Genomic DNA, 19,719 nt, shown 5'->3' on the forward strand with positions numbered 1-19,719 from the left:
ATATAATAAGATATATACTATATCCTTCTTCGCAGAAATCATTTCCTGTTAAGATTCTATAAATTTTTACGCAGAAAATCGACGCTATTTAAGTTGCATAATTTATGTAATTCTTTTATAGTAATCGGCTTTAATTGGAAAAAATGAATGTGAAATGACGCCGATAGCTATTAGTGTTGTTTGCGTGCCATGTGTCTTTGTCTCTTCATAATCAATGTGCATTACATTTTCCAGTTTCATTAAATTTTTATCTACGAATTTATAGAACTTAATTTTAAAATGTAGAATGAGTCGCGTAATTTTATTTTAGTTAAAAGTCTTTTAAATATCAAGATCAAGAGAAACATTGTTTTTTACTTAATGAGAGTAACTTTATTATTTTAAAAACACTTATTTTTTATGTATTTTATTTGAATTTTATTCATCAAAATAAGATCTGTTTTAAATCACTCATTTTTACTTGATCCGGAGAAAAATCTTGTACCATCGTGGGTACGTCTTCAACTTTAGTGAGTATTTCTTGTCTACAAAGAAAAAAAGAAATAAGAAAAAAGAAATAAAATATTTCAATTATTAATGTATTAATATAGATATTAATATAGATTACATACACACACATAAATTAGACAATTAATAACATTTATTGCAATTTTTAACTAAACACTTTTTTCAACTATCTTCTATTTCAAAAAATTTTTTTTTAATTTAGTACTCATTATTATAATTAAGATATAAAATTTAAGTTAAACAAATGATATTAATTGTACGAAATATATATAAAATACATTTTAAAAATAATCGTTTTTAACTATTTAACATTTTTACATTCTTTGACTGAATGAAGGAACTTACTTTTCTTCTTTGCTGTTTTTATTGCTTTACTGATTTTCTCCTCATGAATTTTTCGTTTTTCTGCCCAAAAAATATCTTTTGCCAATGCAATTTTCATTCTAGATATCGTTTTATAAAGCGATTGTTTTTCTCAAACTGGGTATAATTTAATCCACTATTCTTCAACCATTGGTGTTCTACCATGTCTGACGCTTTTGTTTTGGGCAGTTTTTTCTTCTCGGGAAAGTCGGGGCATAATAAATTTTGTTTGCAATTAATCACTGGACATTCGTGAACGGAAGTTATTGCTGTCAGTGAAGACTTGTAAGGCGGCATTCGTTGATCGTATCGTGTAAGAGGATCGAAATGATCGAGGGAACAACAAAATCCGAACGGTTTTAATCTTAAATCTTTTTTCAGCCATTTGTCTCTAAAAGTATTCTACAAATAAGCACTTTTCCCTCTTAGATGTCAACAAACTATAAATGCTACATAAAGATTATTCAATCTTGGCACAGTTAATGTAAATTATATACAATTAATTAAGGAAAAGAAAATATAATACATCTTTTATAATTGAAAGAAATAAAAAATAAAAATAGACTAAATTAAAATTAATATATAATATTTGTAATATTTTTATAATTAATCTTAATTCTAACATTGGATGTTTTTACCTTGTATGTTGGAGTGTGCTGGGAGTTTTAAAGAAATTCTAGACATTTGGAGACAGAAATTGAATTAATTCTTATTGATCAAAATATATACTAAACGGAGTTAATTCGTCTATAATTAATACTTGTCAATTTATAAATAATTATAAAAACATAACTAAAATTTAATAGGTTGTGTCTAAATGAATGAAGTTGTGAGCAAAATTTAAAATAAAATTTCAATTCTATTTTGTTTTTTAAATATAGTCTGTTTTAACTCCACTAAACGACATATATATCGAATATATATAAAAATAAAATAAGATCGCCTATATTATCTGCAGCGAATTTGTGCCAAATAATAATTTTTGTTTAATTTTTACTATCTCCAATTAAACAGTAATGCTGTTAGTCCTTTAACACTTGAAATAATGAGTAATACAATTTAATACTGCTCAGTATTACATTTTTTGTAAGTAAGACCACTTATTAGCTTGCGTGTTGCAATTTTACCGGTCTTGAAACACTTTCTTTACATGAGGATTGAAAATACGTAATTTTACAAATTAAATTGACAAACAATTTAATAGCGTTGATACTCAGAATCAGCTCTATAAAATTCCCCTCTTCAAAAAGACTGTAAATATAATTTATTGCGCAAAATATATAATTTTAGCTTAGGTATAAATAAATTATCTATTGTGTCTACACAGACGCATAATATACATATAAACATGAAATCTATTTATGCTGGTTTAAATATATAATGTAGATATTTACTTATTAGCTAACTTACCATATATTAGTTTATTCGAAGATAGAACCATCGGTCCTGTACGTCATCTCACGCATGCGCACAGTCGCGCTTACGCGTGTGCCAGTTCAGTAAAAATTCTTCACGCGTAATGTGGCGAACGCGTGCCAACGTGAGTTGTAGCATAATCCGTTGAAAACAATGTTTGCCGGATCTTTGCTTCCCGAATGATTAATCGGTTGTCATCGCACTCTCGACGGCCGTCCGTCGGTTCCTCCGTAGAATAAGTTTACTTTTTACGAGGCACGAAAGAGACTTCGCGATCGCACGTGGACACATTTCTCAATCCTCAGAATTTTTCGCTGGAGGTTCTATCCCAAAGTGTTGAATAAAAATTCGTTGCGATACTCTTGCCAGCGAGATAAAATCAATTAGATGTGTGCGAAGTAATGGTTAATGACATTACGCGAGACGCAACTGCCGTAATTGGATTAGCAGAAAAGGCGAACGCGAGGGAAGAAAATCAAATTACTTTTCCTCCCTTTAACTTTTTTACAATCTCTGGAGATTAAATACATTTCATGGGATTAATTGCATATCTCGCTTCGTAGAAGGTGGGGAGATTGTGTTTTGTCAATGTGCCAAGATAACAGTACAATCCCTTTTATTAACCGGTAATCCGTCTAATCCGATGCGTTATCTGTTTGAGCCAATTCAAGTCTATTTAAGGCCATTATTCACATTTATCTCCGACAATACGCAGAGACGTTCTTTCAGCAGTGCGGCGAGATTGTTTGACGCAGTACAGCAGTCGTCAGGAGCTCTCGATATGCCGAAGGAAACGAGAGTCGTGATTGTCGGAGCGGGCGCAGCTGGTATCGCAGCTGCCTCGAGATTGTTGCAAGAGGGGAATGAGCGATTTTGTGATACTGGAAGCCAATGACAGAATCGGTGGCCGAATATACACCAAGAACTTCGGTAAATAATAATTTCCCTAATTAATCTTGGCTTAATAAGAATTCCTTTTATTATTATCATTAGATAATAACTAGCTTTGATTATTACTTTGTAAATATCAACTAACAGTAATGTTAATGTTGTATCCAATGTATGCAACATATGTTACATATTACATTTATATTGTTAAGCGTGGAATTATGTTGATGTTATATTACTGTTGGTTTACTAGATAACTTTAATGTCGAGAGTTTCAGTTTTGCATTTTTAAAATTTTCTTTACATATTTGTAGAGAAACTTTATCTGACTGTTTTAATATTTCCAGGTGAACATGTGGTGGATCTCGGAGCTCAATGGGTTCATGGACAATCTGGAAATGTGGTGTATGAACTTGCCTCCAAACACAATCTGCTGAGTTCATTTATTGCTCTACTTGACCCTAGCAGACATGAATTTGCTAATATTAATGGTGAAATAATACCCAATGAAGAAAGTACTGAAGCCTTGATGATTTACTTTAATAATATGAATAAAATGAAACAGATAGAATTGAAAGAGGAAGAGGGATCTTTTGGGGATTACTTCATAAGAGAGTGAGTATTTTTATTTTTATCCAGACTTAAAAATTTATATTAATAATTGTAAGACAAATTAATTAGAAAACAAGTAGATACAATGTGCTTTTTTATTTTGTTAACATAAAAAAATAGACTGTAAAAAAAATTACAACAAATTTAGTTTATAATAGTTGTTCACAAAATTTTTGAGTTTTTCTATAAATCCACAAAGTTTTTTATTTAAAATTTAATTTAGACAATATTGAAAAACCCATCAATATTATAAATTTTTAAAGGTTTTTAAGAAAATGTGAACCAAAAGTTGATTATGAAATAATTATTTTCGTTTAAGCACTCATGATCTTTTTACATTAAATTTATGGAAGAGAATATTGTTCACAAAACCGTCGATATCACTTTCACGAAACCACGCTTGCAATGTGGGATGCAGACTTGCTCGTACAATCGTACAAACATCTTTATCAGGCACAATGCATCTGATAACAAAGACCAATTAATAATAGCTGTTGTGCTGTTACATTAATTGTAAACGATATAAGCAATATTCTCTTATAAACATCAATTAAAGATTAATCTATTGTACACAGAGATAATTTTCTCTTAAAATTTGGTAATTGTGGGATAATGTGTGACCTCGAGGAATTTTACCATACTATTTAATAAAATTTACTATACTTTTAGTAAATTTTACTATACTTTTAGTAAATTTTATTCAAAAGTATAATAAAATTCCTTGAGTTAACACATTATCCTACAATTACCAGATTTTGAGGGTAAATTTTAAGAGAAAATTCTCTCAGCGTAGATTTGTTATCTACTATATACGAATTTGCTTATCAATTTAAGATTTCAAAAAGCGTATCATTTATATGTACCTTACACGATTGTTGCAGCATTGATTTCTTACATATTCGTATCTCAGTAAGGAATATATGTACTTCAAGTATTTGCTATTTAAATTGTTATGCATCTGTTCGTACGTTTTTACTGGATTATTGATTCTTTCAATGTATTCTTTTGTCAGAATTGGTATAACGTAATCAACCTAAAAGTAGATTAATTTAATATCATATTATAAATTAATGTAAAAAATTAATATATAATTAACGATTCAAAAAAATATTTCTAATTTTCGAAAAGGCTTAAAATTTGACCTCAAAGAATGAATGTTAAATGAAAAATTTACATTTTTTTTTCATAAGAATTGTTAGGAAGACATTAAATTAGGAAGACAAAGTTTATGGGCTGTTTTTCTTTAGAATGCTAAAGCTCGATTCGAGCCATCAAAGAAAGGGAAGAAATAAATCTACCTGTTTAAAACAATCGTCTATGAATTCTTCAGCTCGACTATAAACGTGTTTTTCTTGTTCTTGCAATATAAGTACGCCGATTCGCGGCTGTTTGGATCTAAATATGTTTGTGATACTCTCAGCAGTTGATAAACCATCGTCGGCAAAAGTCAGCATAACTATACAGCCATATGTTTGTTCATGCTATTATGTGACATAATAAAATATATTATTTAACAAATTTTAATTTAACCTTTAATAAATTTTTGTAATTATTTAAATCAGTTGAGCAACCTTCTTCTGCTGATTGTCTTGTGGTATAAACATTGATTCGCTTTCTTTCATTTCGGTTTTGTATTCCACTGTTGAAATGGGGCTTAAAACTAATGGTGCTTTTGGTATATGTCCAGGTCGAATTATTTTAGATCCTAAAATGTACGAAAACGAATAATTAATCTTATAATTATAATCAAATATGTATAGTCATTACAAAGATGTATCTTTTGAATTTGACTTGACTCGTTTATATCTGTAAAAAAGGAATGTTACTTTTTTTTACCATCATGACTCATGGCATGTTGCAACGCAACATCGACTAGATTGTATACGTAATCCTTAATCTGATTTATTATATCGAGTCGTTGCATTTTTTGCAAAACATTCAAAATTTTGTCCATTGTTGCCTCCGGAGATTGCACATAAGTCAGAAGTACGTAATATGTTGGATCCTGAAGTCCTTTGAAGTCATAATCTATGCACTAACCAATAAAACAAATATTATACTTACATTATAATTACTATTATATATATGTACATTATATATGTGTGTGTGTGTATATATATATATATATATATATATATATATATATATATATATAATTTAGCTTGAATTTTTGTATAATTTTTATTATAATCAGAAATTATATAATTCATTATAATTTGTCTGATAATCTTACACGTATCTGTTCCATTGTTAAGCAAGCCAGTGTGAGCTGGCAACCTCTTGCATCTGCGATCATCGGTACATCGTGCCCTGTTGCTGTGGAGCTTCAATAACAAACTATAAATTTGGCGTAGCGTAGCTTTGCCCATTGGCCACTTGTGTTCGTAACAAGTACCGCAGCGTGAATACGGGATGATTCTCTTTGGATATTACGAATGGTTTGTGTCTAAATTTGGTGGTCAGTCCACTTCGTTTCTTAAACTTTCCAATTCTGGGATCTACCTTCCTATAATTATAATTAAGAGTAAAATATCTAAATTTGTAAGAGCCTTCTATTATTGTTAAAAGTAATAAAATTATTTATAATAATTATTTATAATAATAAATAGTATATAATATTCAGAAATATTATTACCTTTTTGGAAGCATCTTACTATGTCTTGCTAAGTTTATTCGTAGCAAAAGTGCTTGTCAAAAGTAATCAGTGGAATTTGACCGCATTACCGTTGTAGTTGGTTTTACAGTAATTTGCGGAAGAAATTATATGAATGCACTGTATTTCCATGATTCAGATAATTGCAAACCTATATTTAAAAAATGCAGATTTCAAGTTAAACAATTCAGTCTATTAGAACTTAAAAATATCATCACTTAGAGGCTATGCTTTCTACATATGTGACAGAATGATTACAACATGCTGTTGTAGTTGGTCAATGTCTCCCCCCCTCCCACAGTTCAGCACATGGGTGATGATTCATCAACTTGCTTACCCGCCCAAAATTTGAATAAGAAAAGATATGAAGTATAAAAACGTTGTCTTTATTCAACAAAATTTGCTTATAATGTAATAAATTTATACATATATAAAACGTGAATTTAAAGTTAAATTAATATACCACTTAACAGAAGTTACTTATAAAACATTGTAACAGTTGAGAATAAAAATAACAGAAAAATTATTTAATTATTTATCTTACATTTATTTAAATTTAGATAAAACACTGTATATAGATATAAATTAGATATTAATATTGCTAATGCGTTATAATAATTAATTTATTACAATGTTGTAGATATTATAAAGCTTTTGATGAGAAGCCATTCACGAATCGTGCTCGAATTGCTGAATATTTATCCTTGGATAGAAAAGATGGAAAACTCTATACAGTGCAGCGATTCATGGTTTGACGTCTCCGCAAAACGTTTGACAGAATATTGGGAATGCGGGGCGATCCTACTTTGGATTGGAAGAATCGTGGTTATAAGACAATTTTTGATTTATTATTGGTAAGAAATTATTTAATAAATTTTGAACCGAAAATATCGCGTTGAATAAAAATATTTTCAATAATTTTACACTTTACAAAATGCTGGAACTTTCAATAAATTTTTTAAAGGTATTTTGTCAAAAAGAAATAGTCAAAATACTTAAAATTGAGCTATATAAGTTTAATTTAATAAATACAAATTAACAAAAAAAGAGAGAGAGGATTATATATGAAAACTAAAAGAATATTACAATAATATATTAAAGTTAAATGTGCTATTTAAACTTTTAATTAAAGTTTAGTGTACAATAAATATTTGTAAGATATTTTTAATATTTTATATCTTAATCATATATAGCACTTTATTAATATGTATTTTATAATTTTAGTAATTTTTTTCTAATTAAAAATATCATTATTTTAGCAAAAAATTCCGAACGCAGAGGAATGCTTACCAGTGATGGAAAAATAGAGTTCGGAAAGGTTGTGGTAACTATTAATTATAGCTCAGATGAGAACGTGACTGTGATTACCAGAGATGGATGCGAGTAATTCTGCGTTACATGTAATATTTAACTGGATCTTTGGGCGTCCTGAAGGACAAACATTCCACGATGTTCGTGCCATCTTTGTCGCAGAAGAAACAGCGCGCGATAGAGGTTTATTAATAACACTGTAAAATGAAATGGTATATTGTATAGTTGATGTCAATTAACATTATTTGTTACGTAACATCATTTTGTTGTAGGGATTAAATATTGGAACAGCAAACAAGATTTTCCTTGAATTTTCACACAGATGGTGGCCAGAGGATAAAGTCAGCTTTAACTTTATCTGGTCGGACAAAGATAAGAAATTCCTGCAAACTTACGGTCAAGTAAGCAAACATTTGAATGTACATTTATCTAAGCTTATAGATGATAAAGAACAATAACTTGTTATTGAAAATTAATTTTACCAATTTGTTATTTTTACTGCTCTTCTACTAATCGCGTTAAATATTTATCTTAGAATAGAGAATGGCTTTGTGATGTGTTTTCATTTTTTACTGTGGCACATCAGCCAAATCTTTTATGTGCTTGGATAGCTGGAAAAAATGCGAGACATATGGAAACCTTATCGGATGTTGACGTACTTGACGGATTATATTTATTGTTAAAAAAATCATTTGAGAAACATTACACTGTTGTGAAGCCAATAAGAATGTTAAGGTAGTTTTATATTCCAATTGATTGAAAGAAAAATAATCAGATCTGCTTTAACTTATCATTTTACTATCCTTATTTTTTTATTTCTAGGTCTAAATGGTACACCGATGAACATTTTCGAGGCTCGTATAGTTTTCAAAGCATGTTTTCCGAGCAAATAGATATAAGACCAAGAGATTTGGCCGAGCCAATTGTGAATGGAAGTAAACCTGTATGTAATTCCAAAATAAAGATAACAATATTTTTAATTGTTATGCAAATTATTATTTAAAATATTATAGTCAGTCTTCTTATAGTCTTTTATGTTAACTCATTTTTTTCATAATACTTAAATGTTCTTTTATTTTTAGCTTTAGTTTTTCATGTACTTTTATCTCACGTAACTTAAAATTGATTTTGAGAGAAAAACTATTAATGTTGATGAAACAAATTACGATTAGGTAATCCTTTTCGCTGGAGAAGCCACGCATGATCACTATTATTCCACTGTGCATGGCGCTGTAGAAACTGGCTTCCGTGAAGCGGATAGAATAATCGAATTTGAAAGGTAAAATAATGTCAATTGAGATTTACTTGAAGCCTGATATCAACGTGTGATGAGTCTTATAATAATATCTGTAATAGTCATTTTTATTATTTTATTTAAATCAAACATGCTTTAAAGATTGCAAGAAATTAATTCTCTCTTTCCATTAAATTTTTATTAATTTTTAAATCTATTTTTATTAAAGTTTTTATAGTACATTTTTCACTATAAATTTAAAATTTTTTCCAGTTTAATAAAATGGAATGAAAAAAGGGAGTTATGTGTTAAGTAAAATTTAGTTTATAAAAGATGTAATACATCTATACAATCATATGCAATACATAATGCATTATAAATTAATAATTCTTTCCATTTATTTTTGCTTCTTATTGCACGCTGCAGTGTTGTGTTGTACTATGTTATTATGTTCAGCTTATTATTAATATTCGAGTTTACATATTTTTTTATTTTGCATAAAATTGAAATGAAATGAATGTTGCTGTGCTTATTTATTGTTACTGAACATATTGGTTCCTAATTTTGCACAAATAATTTTGCAATTATATTGATTGCATGCTTTTCTTAGGCAATTAAACTCCCATCTTTAACTACATCTTCTACAACTACACCTTCGTAATGAACGGATTATGGAAAACTAGAAATATCTTTGCAATTTGCAATGTTTGCAACAGCCGAATATATTTAAGGCATGGGTGACTACAATATTTGTTTGTAAGATGTAAAAAATTTGTATAAAGTATATTGTATATTATAATGTAAATTTATTGTTGTAAATTGATGTAAAATTTTAAAAATATAATGAAATATATACCATAACATTGTTAGTAAAAGATATTACTTATTTGTGTATATACTATTATAGTATGTACTATTTATAGTTATTTGTCATGCTTGTTATAAATCATTAATGCATTAATACATCAAGAATATTTTAAATAAATTGTGTAGTTTACTTATACATATAGAATATATAGAATAAAGAGCTCATAGAAAAATAGCAAACAGTATAGATATGTATATATATATATATATATATATATATATGTGTGTGTGTGTGTATGTGTATGTGTGTATGTGTGTTTATCTGAGATTTATTAGACTAATAGACTACACTCGAATGATGTAGAACGTGCAATCACTTAAATCAATTGATTGACAACTTCGACGAAGCATTGCGGATAGAGATTGACACGAACACAAGAGGAGCGGAAAAGACGAGAGTCGTGATAGTAGGTGCAGGAATTGCAGGATTGGCGGCAGCGAAAACTCTGGAGGATGCGGGATTTACAGATTATCTTCTTCTTGAAGGTATATGCATATATCTCTTAACATTAATTCATACTAATAATTCATAACATAAAATGTATATGAAGAAATAGAAAAATACATAAATTAGTATGAATACAAAAAAAAATATAAATGTAACAAAATTTCTCAAACCATATTATTCTTACAGCTCAAGATGTAGTTGGAGGAAGAATTTATTCCGTTCCATGGGATAATGGCTGGATAGATTGCGGAGCGCAATTTTTACATGGTGACAAAAGCAGGCTTGCTCAGTATTGTTTAAGCAATGATTTACTGTCGAACATTCAAGGCACGGATGGCGATGGAATTTTCTTGCGCGACGACGGAACAATAATGAACGAGAGTTTGGTTCGCGAAATCGACGATCTCGTACGAACCGTTTCAGACGATATCTGCGAATCTCGAAGACCTCTGAAGAAGCAGGAGAATATTGGTTCTGTCCTGAGATGTAGATTTGAAGATTATTTACACGAGAAAAATGATTCTCCGATGGAGAGAAGGATGAAAGAAGAAATTTTTGATTGGAACGTGCGCTTTCTTTTGGTGGATAATTGCTGCTATTCATTAGACGATTTATCAGCGGTTTTTTGGGGAAAGTTTAAGGTAAACTTAATTTTTTAATTAATGTTTAAAAAATGGACATTGTGTATAAGGGACATTGTGTAAAATAATTTTTACAGTACGTTGGTGGACCAGAACATTTGCTCTTCAAGTCTGGCTATAGTTCTTTAACGAATCTTCTCGTTGACAATCTGGATAAACAAAAGGTGCGTTTAACCACTTCCGTGGAAACTATTCACTGGCGGGACACTTTCGATTCTCTAAATGATTCTCCGATTACCGTGAAAATTTTTGACGGGACGAAAATTTTCGCCGATGCGGTTATAGTCACTTGCTCGCTCGGCTACTTGAAGGAAAATCACAAGAAAATGTTTCAACCGTTGTTACCGAGTCGTCTGAACGTCGCTATTGAGAATCTCGGTTTTGGAACGATTAACAAAATTTTCCTGGATTTCGGCGAACCCTGGTGGCAAAGAAACATCCATGGTTTTCAGCTGCTTTGGAGCAGGAATCTTGATCGCCAGTCCTTACCCGAATGGACTAAGGACGTCACAGGATTCGACGTCCTGCCGACTCATGCGGCCACTCTTATAGTGTGGGTCGGCGGACGAGGAGCGTGTATCATCGAGGATTTGACAGAGGAGACTATCGCACAAGATTGTATGAATCTGTTGACACGTCATTTGCGATGTCATGATATTCCACCGGTAAAAAAATGCGTCCGAACTAAGTGGAACGGGAATAAATATGTGAGAGGCGGTTACAGCCATATCACTAAAAGTTGCGAGGGGGATAACATCTCGCCTAGAACGTTAGCTGAGCCGATCTGGGCAACGATGTTGCAGAATGACACGAAGACGGAAAAGGTAAGATCATATAACGCGTTTTACTTAGCATTTTTTAATTTAACTTTGACGTTTTTAAATTGCAAAAGAAATCAATGTCTTGTGTGATAAATTTTTTAGACTTCTAATGCTGTGTAATCAAGATAAAATAAAAATATGAAAAATTAAACTTATAAATATAAATTAAAATTTATTTTACAATTTATAATTTAATTTTTTTTAATTTTTAATTTTTGCAAATGGCAGAATGTACCAATTATACTGTTTGCCGGTGAAGCTACCCACGACGAATTTTACTCGACAACGCACGGAGCTTACGAGACTGGAATCTATCAAGCTGAAGTATTCTTACAATATCATGTGAACACGAAATAAATATAAATTGTGACAATATGTAGATATGTAAATATACTAGTGTAATAAAGTTTTTTAAATGTTTACATAGTAAGGTATTTTTCTTTATTAAAATTATTTCATAATAATGAAAAATTCATATACTATTTTGCGCACACGCGTATGTATGTGTGTATGAATAGTCAATTTATTATTATGTTAAGTACTAATGTATAATTTATTAAATGTACTTTTTTTACTTCTAATTTATTTACTCTTAAATAACTTATTTTTTACGTAATATTTTTTGAGTAGGTATATTTTTACTTTTTATTTTACGAATGTATTATATTTGTGTATATTGATAGGTAATGCCAGATTGACTTGTCTTTTTCCTGTTTTTCAACATCTTATCACACACTGTAATACATACATGTACATTCTCTCTCTCTCTCTCTCTCTCTCTCTCTCTCTCTCTCTCTCTCTCTCTCTCCGCTCCCCCTCTCTTTACTAACTGGTTTATCCGCTTCAAGTAACTGCGTCAGAATCAGGAATTTCCCATCAATGAAACGTTGAACGAAGAACAGTGTTCATTTAATATTTATTCTTAGCGAATGTCATTCCTCAACTATCTTTTCTTTATTCCTATGCTTTTCTCTAGTTTATCACAATTTTACGAGGTATATAAAGACAAGTTTCTAAAATTCAATTATTACATTGACTCTAAAATTTATCGGCAATAATCAGCAATTAATAAACAGTATAAACGTTATAATAGAAGTTAAAATTTAATCTTTTATTAATTTGGTTATTAATATAAATTTTGAAAATATATTATTGATATAATGATGATAAATTTATATAATTGTGTCAATTTTATTGATTAGTACTGAAATATTTATACTTAAAATATATTTTCTTTCTCTTTTTAACTATACTTTATACTTGCAAAATTATTTTTAATTTTAATCATTATTTTTATCCTAAACACTTTCTAAATCATACTTATCACAATTTTAATATACACAAAAAACTCTTAGTATAATTACATGGTTGCTACTTATTTTATCAGCTACTTATTCCCAGTTAACTTGCTGCAACATCAATATCTTCGACAAAGTCATGACCCCAGTACTGTCTCTACTCAGATTATCCATGCGCTCTTTTCTCCGCTTCATCTCATTGTTTTTTTTCCTATCGTCTTCTTCTATTTTCTGTAAAATTAGGGGGGAGAGATGGCAGAGAGAGACACACGCAGATTCCACCGCCGTTAATCGCTACAGCAGCTTATCTCGTCAAATGCCTTGACTTCCAATATTCAATATCCTTGTGTGTCTCACGTGTTCTTCTTCAGTGATGGGTTTTCGTTTTGGCCTAGTTGCGATTGTCCTAATCCTTGATGTAGTCTCTGTTTGGTCTACTGGTAGGAAAAAATTCATGATTGTTTTTTCAAGTGTTATTTTTATTAGTAGGAACGATTCTAATGATGGAAAGTGAATTATTTTGCGTTATTGCGATGTCGTATTGTTGTGGCGATTATTTTTACAGTTTGTGAACATTATTAAACGTGAACGCTATTAAATTTATGCATGCGAAGAAATTTATATATATTTAAAAGATATAAAGAATAGATATGCATAATGATATTTTTATTATAAAGATTTTTTAAATTCTTTAATTCTATTATTTGCATTCTTAAAATTTTTTTATTTTAAGAATTTTTATATTAACAAAAAATTTAAATTTTAAGAATTTATTATATATATATATATATATATATATATATATATATATATAGAGTGATATATAAAAAAACAAAATTATATGTGAGATAATATATAAAAAATAACGTGTACAGTTATATGTATTTTTGAAAATATTTGTTTTCTATATATAACTTGACTTGTATATTTTTTAGGTAATGGCTTTATTGTAAAGAATTCAAATGCAGTTCAACTTAGTCAAGACTCTTTAAATAATTCCGCTTTTTATCAACCATCCATAAATGGTCCCAAAGGTATATCAGAGTTTTCTCAAAATAACTCTATTCCAAATCCTTTCCTGCCTTCGTCAAGAAACCCATTCTTATCAAATATCATTCCATCACAAGTTCCTAATATAACCCTTCGTAATAATAGCTTTTATAATAACAATCTTTTTCCTAATAGTAATAAGAATCCTTTTTTTAACTCGATTAGAAACAATACAAAAGTAGATACAGAATCTCCAAGTTTTGATTTGCAAAAACCTTGCATCCCTCCATCTTATTACGATACATTATCACCTACTTCAGTACTTAATATATCTAATGTGTCTAATACAAATACATCTAACATACCAAGATTTATTATACAAAATCCTTACACACCATGCTACTATACATCACCAGCACCTCATATACCAATATTTAATACACCAGCACCAGCAGTTGATAATTTCACATCTCCTACTTCTTCTGAAACTCAACATCCAACTACACATGCACCATTAAGATCAAAGGATCCACTACGCATCAATCTAAACTGTCAAATCGGCTCAGAAAGACCGATATCAGGATTTAGTAAGTAAAATGTGATTGTTTACGTGATATTTGTCAAGAACTTGTTAAAAAATATATATAATGTAATAGGACATTTATATCTGATAAATAATTCAACTTTTTATATGTTTAATAAATGTTTAAATATTTAACATATGAAACAATAATACCTATAATATGAATTTCAGAGTGTGTGGGCTATGTGGAAGACATTGCAAACACGACTTCAACAGTGCCTGTGACCAATCCATCGTTGAATGCGATTACAGACTCTCCTTTAAACTTTAGTTTACCAAGACCTGTTATGCAGAGACCTTATATACCACGACCATATTACTATACATCTACACCAATATTTAATACACCAGCACCAGTTGATAATAGTTTTACAACATCTCGTACACCAATTTCTTCTCAAAATGACCATTCAAATTCAGTTTCGCCTCCATTGGATGATATATTACCCACTAACTCAGTGGCACCAATTTCAGAACGTAGTAAGTAAGAGGCAATTGCATTTCAAAAATTCGTATAGAATTTAAAAAATTAAATAATTTAAAAACCTCAAAAAATCTAAAAGTCCAAGGATTTATAGATTTGTAATATAACAGGTCACACATTTAGACACATACATGTAATGACTTATTTTGTTAAATATATTCAACAAATCTTTATATCTCTTTAACATATACTGCGTTCGGCAAAGCAAATCTGAGACGTCGGAGTGCTCTTTTACCTCACTCTATCTTTGTTCAATGCTAATAAATAACAAAGACAGAATGTGTCAACGGATTCTTCAGACGTTTCAGGTTTGCTTTGTCGAACGCACCTATTAAAACCACAATAATATCTATAAAATACATTTCAGAGTGCGGAGAGTATGAGAGAGAAATAGTAAATCTGATAACGTCTCTGACTGGTTCATCGTCGGACGTAAATAGTACTTGTTTTCGTGCAAATCATTTGGTGGTCGGTAATAATCTGGCCCAAATTGGCGAGTTCCCTCACATAGTCGCCCTAGGTAGACGCAATTTCAACAGGTTCATGCTGATGTGCACTGGCACGCTGATTTCGCATACCTGGGTACTTACCGCTGCGCATTGCATTTATGGATCAAAGTATGTTTCTGTTATTTTTTTTTTTACTTTTGAATGTCGACGAAAAAACATTCTTTTTGTTTTATTCCTACTGGTTATTTTATTTTATTGAATGCAGCAATAGATCAAATAAGATCTCGAAATTTGACGATACCACTTAAAACTAATTCTACAGAATTTTATCGATGTAACATAGCATATTTTATGGGTCTTGAGAGAAATTTCGAGTTTTAGAAACCATAAAATGTATCTATTATTAATGTATATTTAAAAAATTACAAATCAAAAAATCTTAAAATTATTTGTGGAGTAATTAACAAAGTTAATACTTTACATAATTGTATCTTTTTGCAGCGGTGCTCCAACTGAAGCAAGGATGGACATCAATAGATTAAAGGACCAGCCAGGCGTCACGGTTGCCATTAAAAATATTATAAGACATCCAGATTACAATCCACCCGCGCTGTATGCGGACATCGCTCTGGTACAGCTTACGAACTTCGTCACGTTTAGCACACTTATACGACCCGCGTGTCTTTATCAGAACTATGATACCGTACCAACTCAAGCTTGGATTAGCGGTTGGGACATCACTGAATACAGTACGTAATTTCGATAATTTCTTGATCGAAAACTTGAAAGTTACAGAATTACAGATTTTAAAGAGCGAATTATAGAGTTATTAAAAAATTTAAATGTTGAAAAATTCTACATTTATTAAGAATCTGTGCTAACGTGAATTTCTACACACATGTGCAACACATGCAAAGTTGTTTATTATGATGATTAAATATTTGTATAAGATAATAGCCTAAATTTTCAAATTAAATTATGTGTCTTTAGATGGAAAGGACCGTGACCGACTGCAAAAAGCTCAACTGGATATGGTAGACAATTTATTCTGTACAGTACGGTATAACAGTTCCGAAAAAGTTCCATACGGTGTCACAACAAGCATGATCTGCGCCGGTGATCCTCACGGTAATTGGACCAAGGATGGTTGTCAAGGAGATTCTGGTGGTCCTCTGCAAGCAGTCCATTCTGACAGAGAATGTCTCTTTCAAGTAATCGGTATCCTCAGCTTCAGTAAGGGCTGTGGATTGATTGACATCCCTGGTGTTTATACCAGACTCTCCCATTATCTCCCATGGATTGAAGAGAATGTTTGGCCGCAAGGATAATAAGTTTATTTGACTTTTATCAAGGAAAAAAACAAGAAATATTTTTTTAATCAATTGTATTTGGCTAAATCAAGTCTTACGTAATTAGTCACTAATTGTTAGATAATTAGCCAGTCAAATCAATTTAAGATTAAGAAATTCATAGTATTTGCAAGTTTCTTCTTTTTATTATTTTATAACGTGATGTTTATTGACCTTATATGAGAATAATTTTGCAATTTTTAAGAAAAGTTTATTTACTTTAAATATTGTTTATCAAAAAAACTATAGATAATTAATTAGAATAATGCGATTAGGATAATGCAATACAGTTTGCGATTTGGATTAGAAAACAAACAAAAAAATAAAATAATTACAAAGAAATTTGAATTAATATAAAATATAGGATTGATGTTGACTTTTAAAATTTTTGAAATTAAGAGATTTAAGATTTGACCATAGTTAATGAATAGTTTTCGATAAAAACTCATGTAAGGATTATAAATTAAAGATCACAGATAAGGGAATAAGATACGCCATCAAATTCTACAATAAAAAAGACTTAAGTATAATATAAGAATAAAATTTTGAGAATAATGCAAAAATAATGTATTAGACATAATTGGATGAAGTACTAATTTACGATTTAATAAGCATTTAATAAAAGTGATAAAAACTTACCAAATAACTGTGTTAATTATTTATACGTTGTCTGATTGCCATCGAATGTTATGCCATGTGTACGAAATTCTATTTGAATTTTACCATACAGGATATCATAATATAGAATTAAGAATATTCATTACATACCTTTTTTAAGATAGATAAAAAAATCTCATGTTGTTTTTCAATTTCCTGTATTTAATAGTATATAAAATTATAAATCAATAAATATTAAATTACATTTACAGAGAAAAGTAAAGTAGAAAAGAAATGAATGCAATAAAATCATGAGATAGCGTATTATGAGCAATCACTACATTCATTTAACTCTATATACGAATATACTAGCATCCGAATTTTGATCTGCTTCGGTTTATTGAACTTATTTTAAAATTATAAAAGAGATAGCGTAAGTTTTTAGCTTAAATTTTATCATTCTCTGCTATTCTCTACTATTATTTTATTATTATTTGCTAAGCACAGCAAGCGCACACTGCGATCATCCGAACTACAATACGCGCTCTTTATCGCAGTCTGTCTCGATGTTATCTTTCACTTTCTGCCTTTTATGCATATCATTTTCTAAACGTATAAACAATTATATTAATTTTTATCTTATAATTTTTTTTATTGCTAATTTTTCGCCACTTTGAAGTAGTCTGCCGACACTTTCTCTTCCAGGAAACAGTCTGCCAATAATTATGACATCTTGTTTTAATAAACACTAAACATTCCCGCAGATTTTATGTTTAAATCTTATTCTTTTTTTTGTCGTGACTATCTTTAGTCCGGCCCCCGTCTTAATCTTCCTAACCGCTTAGGAAGACTGGTGGTTCGGCAATACTAAAGAACCTTTTTAGGTAGACATTCCACGATGGTTATTGATGCTATTTTTATGTAGCTAGCTCTTAGTCTATTTCTTGGGTCGGATATCCACGTGGGGAGATTTAAGAAGAAGAAGAAAGTTTTGGAACGCAACCAAGGAGGGACGGGAGCCATTACAAAAAAGAAACAGAAGTGCGGTGACCCGTAGCCGCTCTCAAGTCTCAGGTTCTTCTCTGCAAAAGACCAACAAAATGGCAACTGGTACGTTTTTATATACAAATTTAAGCCATTTTATTGAATTTAATTGTAATTATTTATTTGATAACGATTTTTGTTTACTTATTTATTTGTAAATATTTAGAAATAGAAATAGAAATAGAAACGAGCTTGCTGGTGATCGTTTTGGATGTAAATTCATTACAACGGATAGTAAAGCAAGAAATGAAGATATTATCACAGTGTTTAGACTCCACAATTGTCTTTGCGAAAGCTCATCTCGTGCAGTCATCTAATAATGAATTGGCAATAATGGCATGTCATGGTCACAGTGCTAAATTCCTCTACCCTTATAAAACCACAGCAGAAATAAGGCAGATGGATGACCAGTATGAAAAGTTTACCATGGTGGAACGTACAGTGCGTCAACAATTACAGCAGGTTATCAACGAAGTCCCTATTCCACTGAACACAAAAAGTCTCATTTCTAATGCGCTCAGCATGGCATTGTGCTATATCGCTCGATTAAAGAGAGAAAAGTTTGCCGGTCAGAAGTTGCATCCTAGAATAATAGTCATTACAGCCAGCAACGACTCAGCAACTCAGTACATGAACTACATGAATATATTCTTCACTGCACAGAGAATGGTTTTTTGTCTTTCTATTGAATTTTTATGTTATTAAAATAACAAAATTGATTTGTAATGCAGAGATCTATCTGCTTTCAGAATGTCATTTTGGATGTGTGCAGTCTGGATCAGGAGCTGACATTGTTGCAACTAGGCTGTGTCATTACTGGTGGCAATTATTTGAAGGTGCCACAGCTTGATGAATTACTGCAGGATTTATTGGTAAACTGTTTACACTTAATTTTATCATAATTAACGCAAATTATTATGTACATCATAATTAAATATTTGCTTTATAATTTAGTGTATTTTCCTGCCTGATCCAAGTGTTAGGTCAAAACCGGTTCTTCCTCTGCTAATAAAATGTCTGCTAGTGAATAGAAATGCAGAATGTTTTTGTCTGGAAATTATCGAGGATGGATATGTTTGTTCTGTATGTTTATTAAAGGAAGAAAAGCTAAAAGATATATGGGAGTTGGTCCCACTAAGATTGAGACCCATGATAAGATGGTGT

General features: G+C 30.4%; 3 protein-coding genes and 1 pseudogene across 4 annotated transcripts; 3 read left to right on the top strand and 1 right to left on the bottom strand.

The window, feature by feature from the left end:
* Positions 1 to 2,416: 2,416 nt before the first annotated feature.
* On the top strand, positions 2,417 to 12,187 carry LOC118648545 (annotated as a pseudogene).
* LOC118648547 lies at positions 4,094 to 5,764 on the bottom strand. The gene is made up of 5 exons (XM_036294868.1): positions 5,613 to 5,764; positions 5,358 to 5,491; positions 5,085 to 5,267; positions 4,650 to 4,819; positions 4,094 to 4,250 (listed from the first exon to the last, which is right to left on the bottom strand). Exons 1-5 carry the CDS (start codon positions 5,626 to 5,628, stop codon positions 4,109 to 4,111), a joined length of 645 nt encoding a protein of 214 aa, XP_036150761.1. The 5' UTR covers positions 5,629 to 5,764; the 3' UTR covers positions 4,094 to 4,108.
* Positions 12,188 to 12,532: 345 nt separating the features above from the next.
* LOC105835393 (serine protease snake) lies at positions 12,533 to 17,557 on the top strand. 2 transcript variants are annotated; one of them, XM_028192513.2, is made up of 7 exons: positions 12,533 to 12,756; positions 13,303 to 13,499; positions 13,995 to 14,636; positions 14,804 to 15,112; positions 15,484 to 15,733; positions 16,067 to 16,314; positions 16,556 to 17,557. In XM_028192513.2, exons 2-7 carry the CDS (start codon positions 13,433 to 13,435, stop codon positions 16,891 to 16,893), a joined length of 1,854 nt encoding a protein of 617 aa, XP_028048314.1. In that variant the 5' UTR covers positions 12,533 to 12,756; positions 13,303 to 13,432; the 3' UTR covers positions 16,894 to 17,557. The 2 variants fall into 2 exon arrangements, with proteins under 2 accessions (XP_028048314.1, XP_012534089.1); XM_012678635.3 differs by lacking the exon at positions 12,533 to 12,756 and having other exon boundaries at positions 13,044 to 13,499; positions 13,995 to 14,093; positions 14,496 to 14,636.
* Positions 17,558 to 17,800: 243 nt separating this feature from the next.
* LOC105833734 (general transcription factor IIH subunit 3-like) lies at positions 17,801 to 19,603 on the top strand. Its single transcript, XM_036294867.1, has 3 exons — positions 17,801 to 18,621; positions 18,734 to 19,224; positions 19,305 to 19,603. Exons 1-3 carry the CDS (start codon positions 18,612 to 18,614, stop codon positions 19,455 to 19,457), a joined length of 654 nt encoding a protein of 217 aa, XP_036150760.1. The 5' UTR covers positions 17,801 to 18,611; the 3' UTR covers positions 19,458 to 19,603.
* The last annotated feature ends 116 nt before the right edge of the window (positions 19,604 to 19,719 follow it).

The sequence above is a fragment of the Monomorium pharaonis genome, unplaced genomic scaffold (genome assembly GCF_013373865.1).
Source record: "Monomorium pharaonis isolate MP-MQ-018 unplaced genomic scaffold, ASM1337386v2 scaffold_503, whole genome shotgun sequence".
Taxonomy (NCBI): domain Eukaryota; kingdom Metazoa; phylum Arthropoda; class Insecta; order Hymenoptera; family Formicidae; genus Monomorium; species Monomorium pharaonis.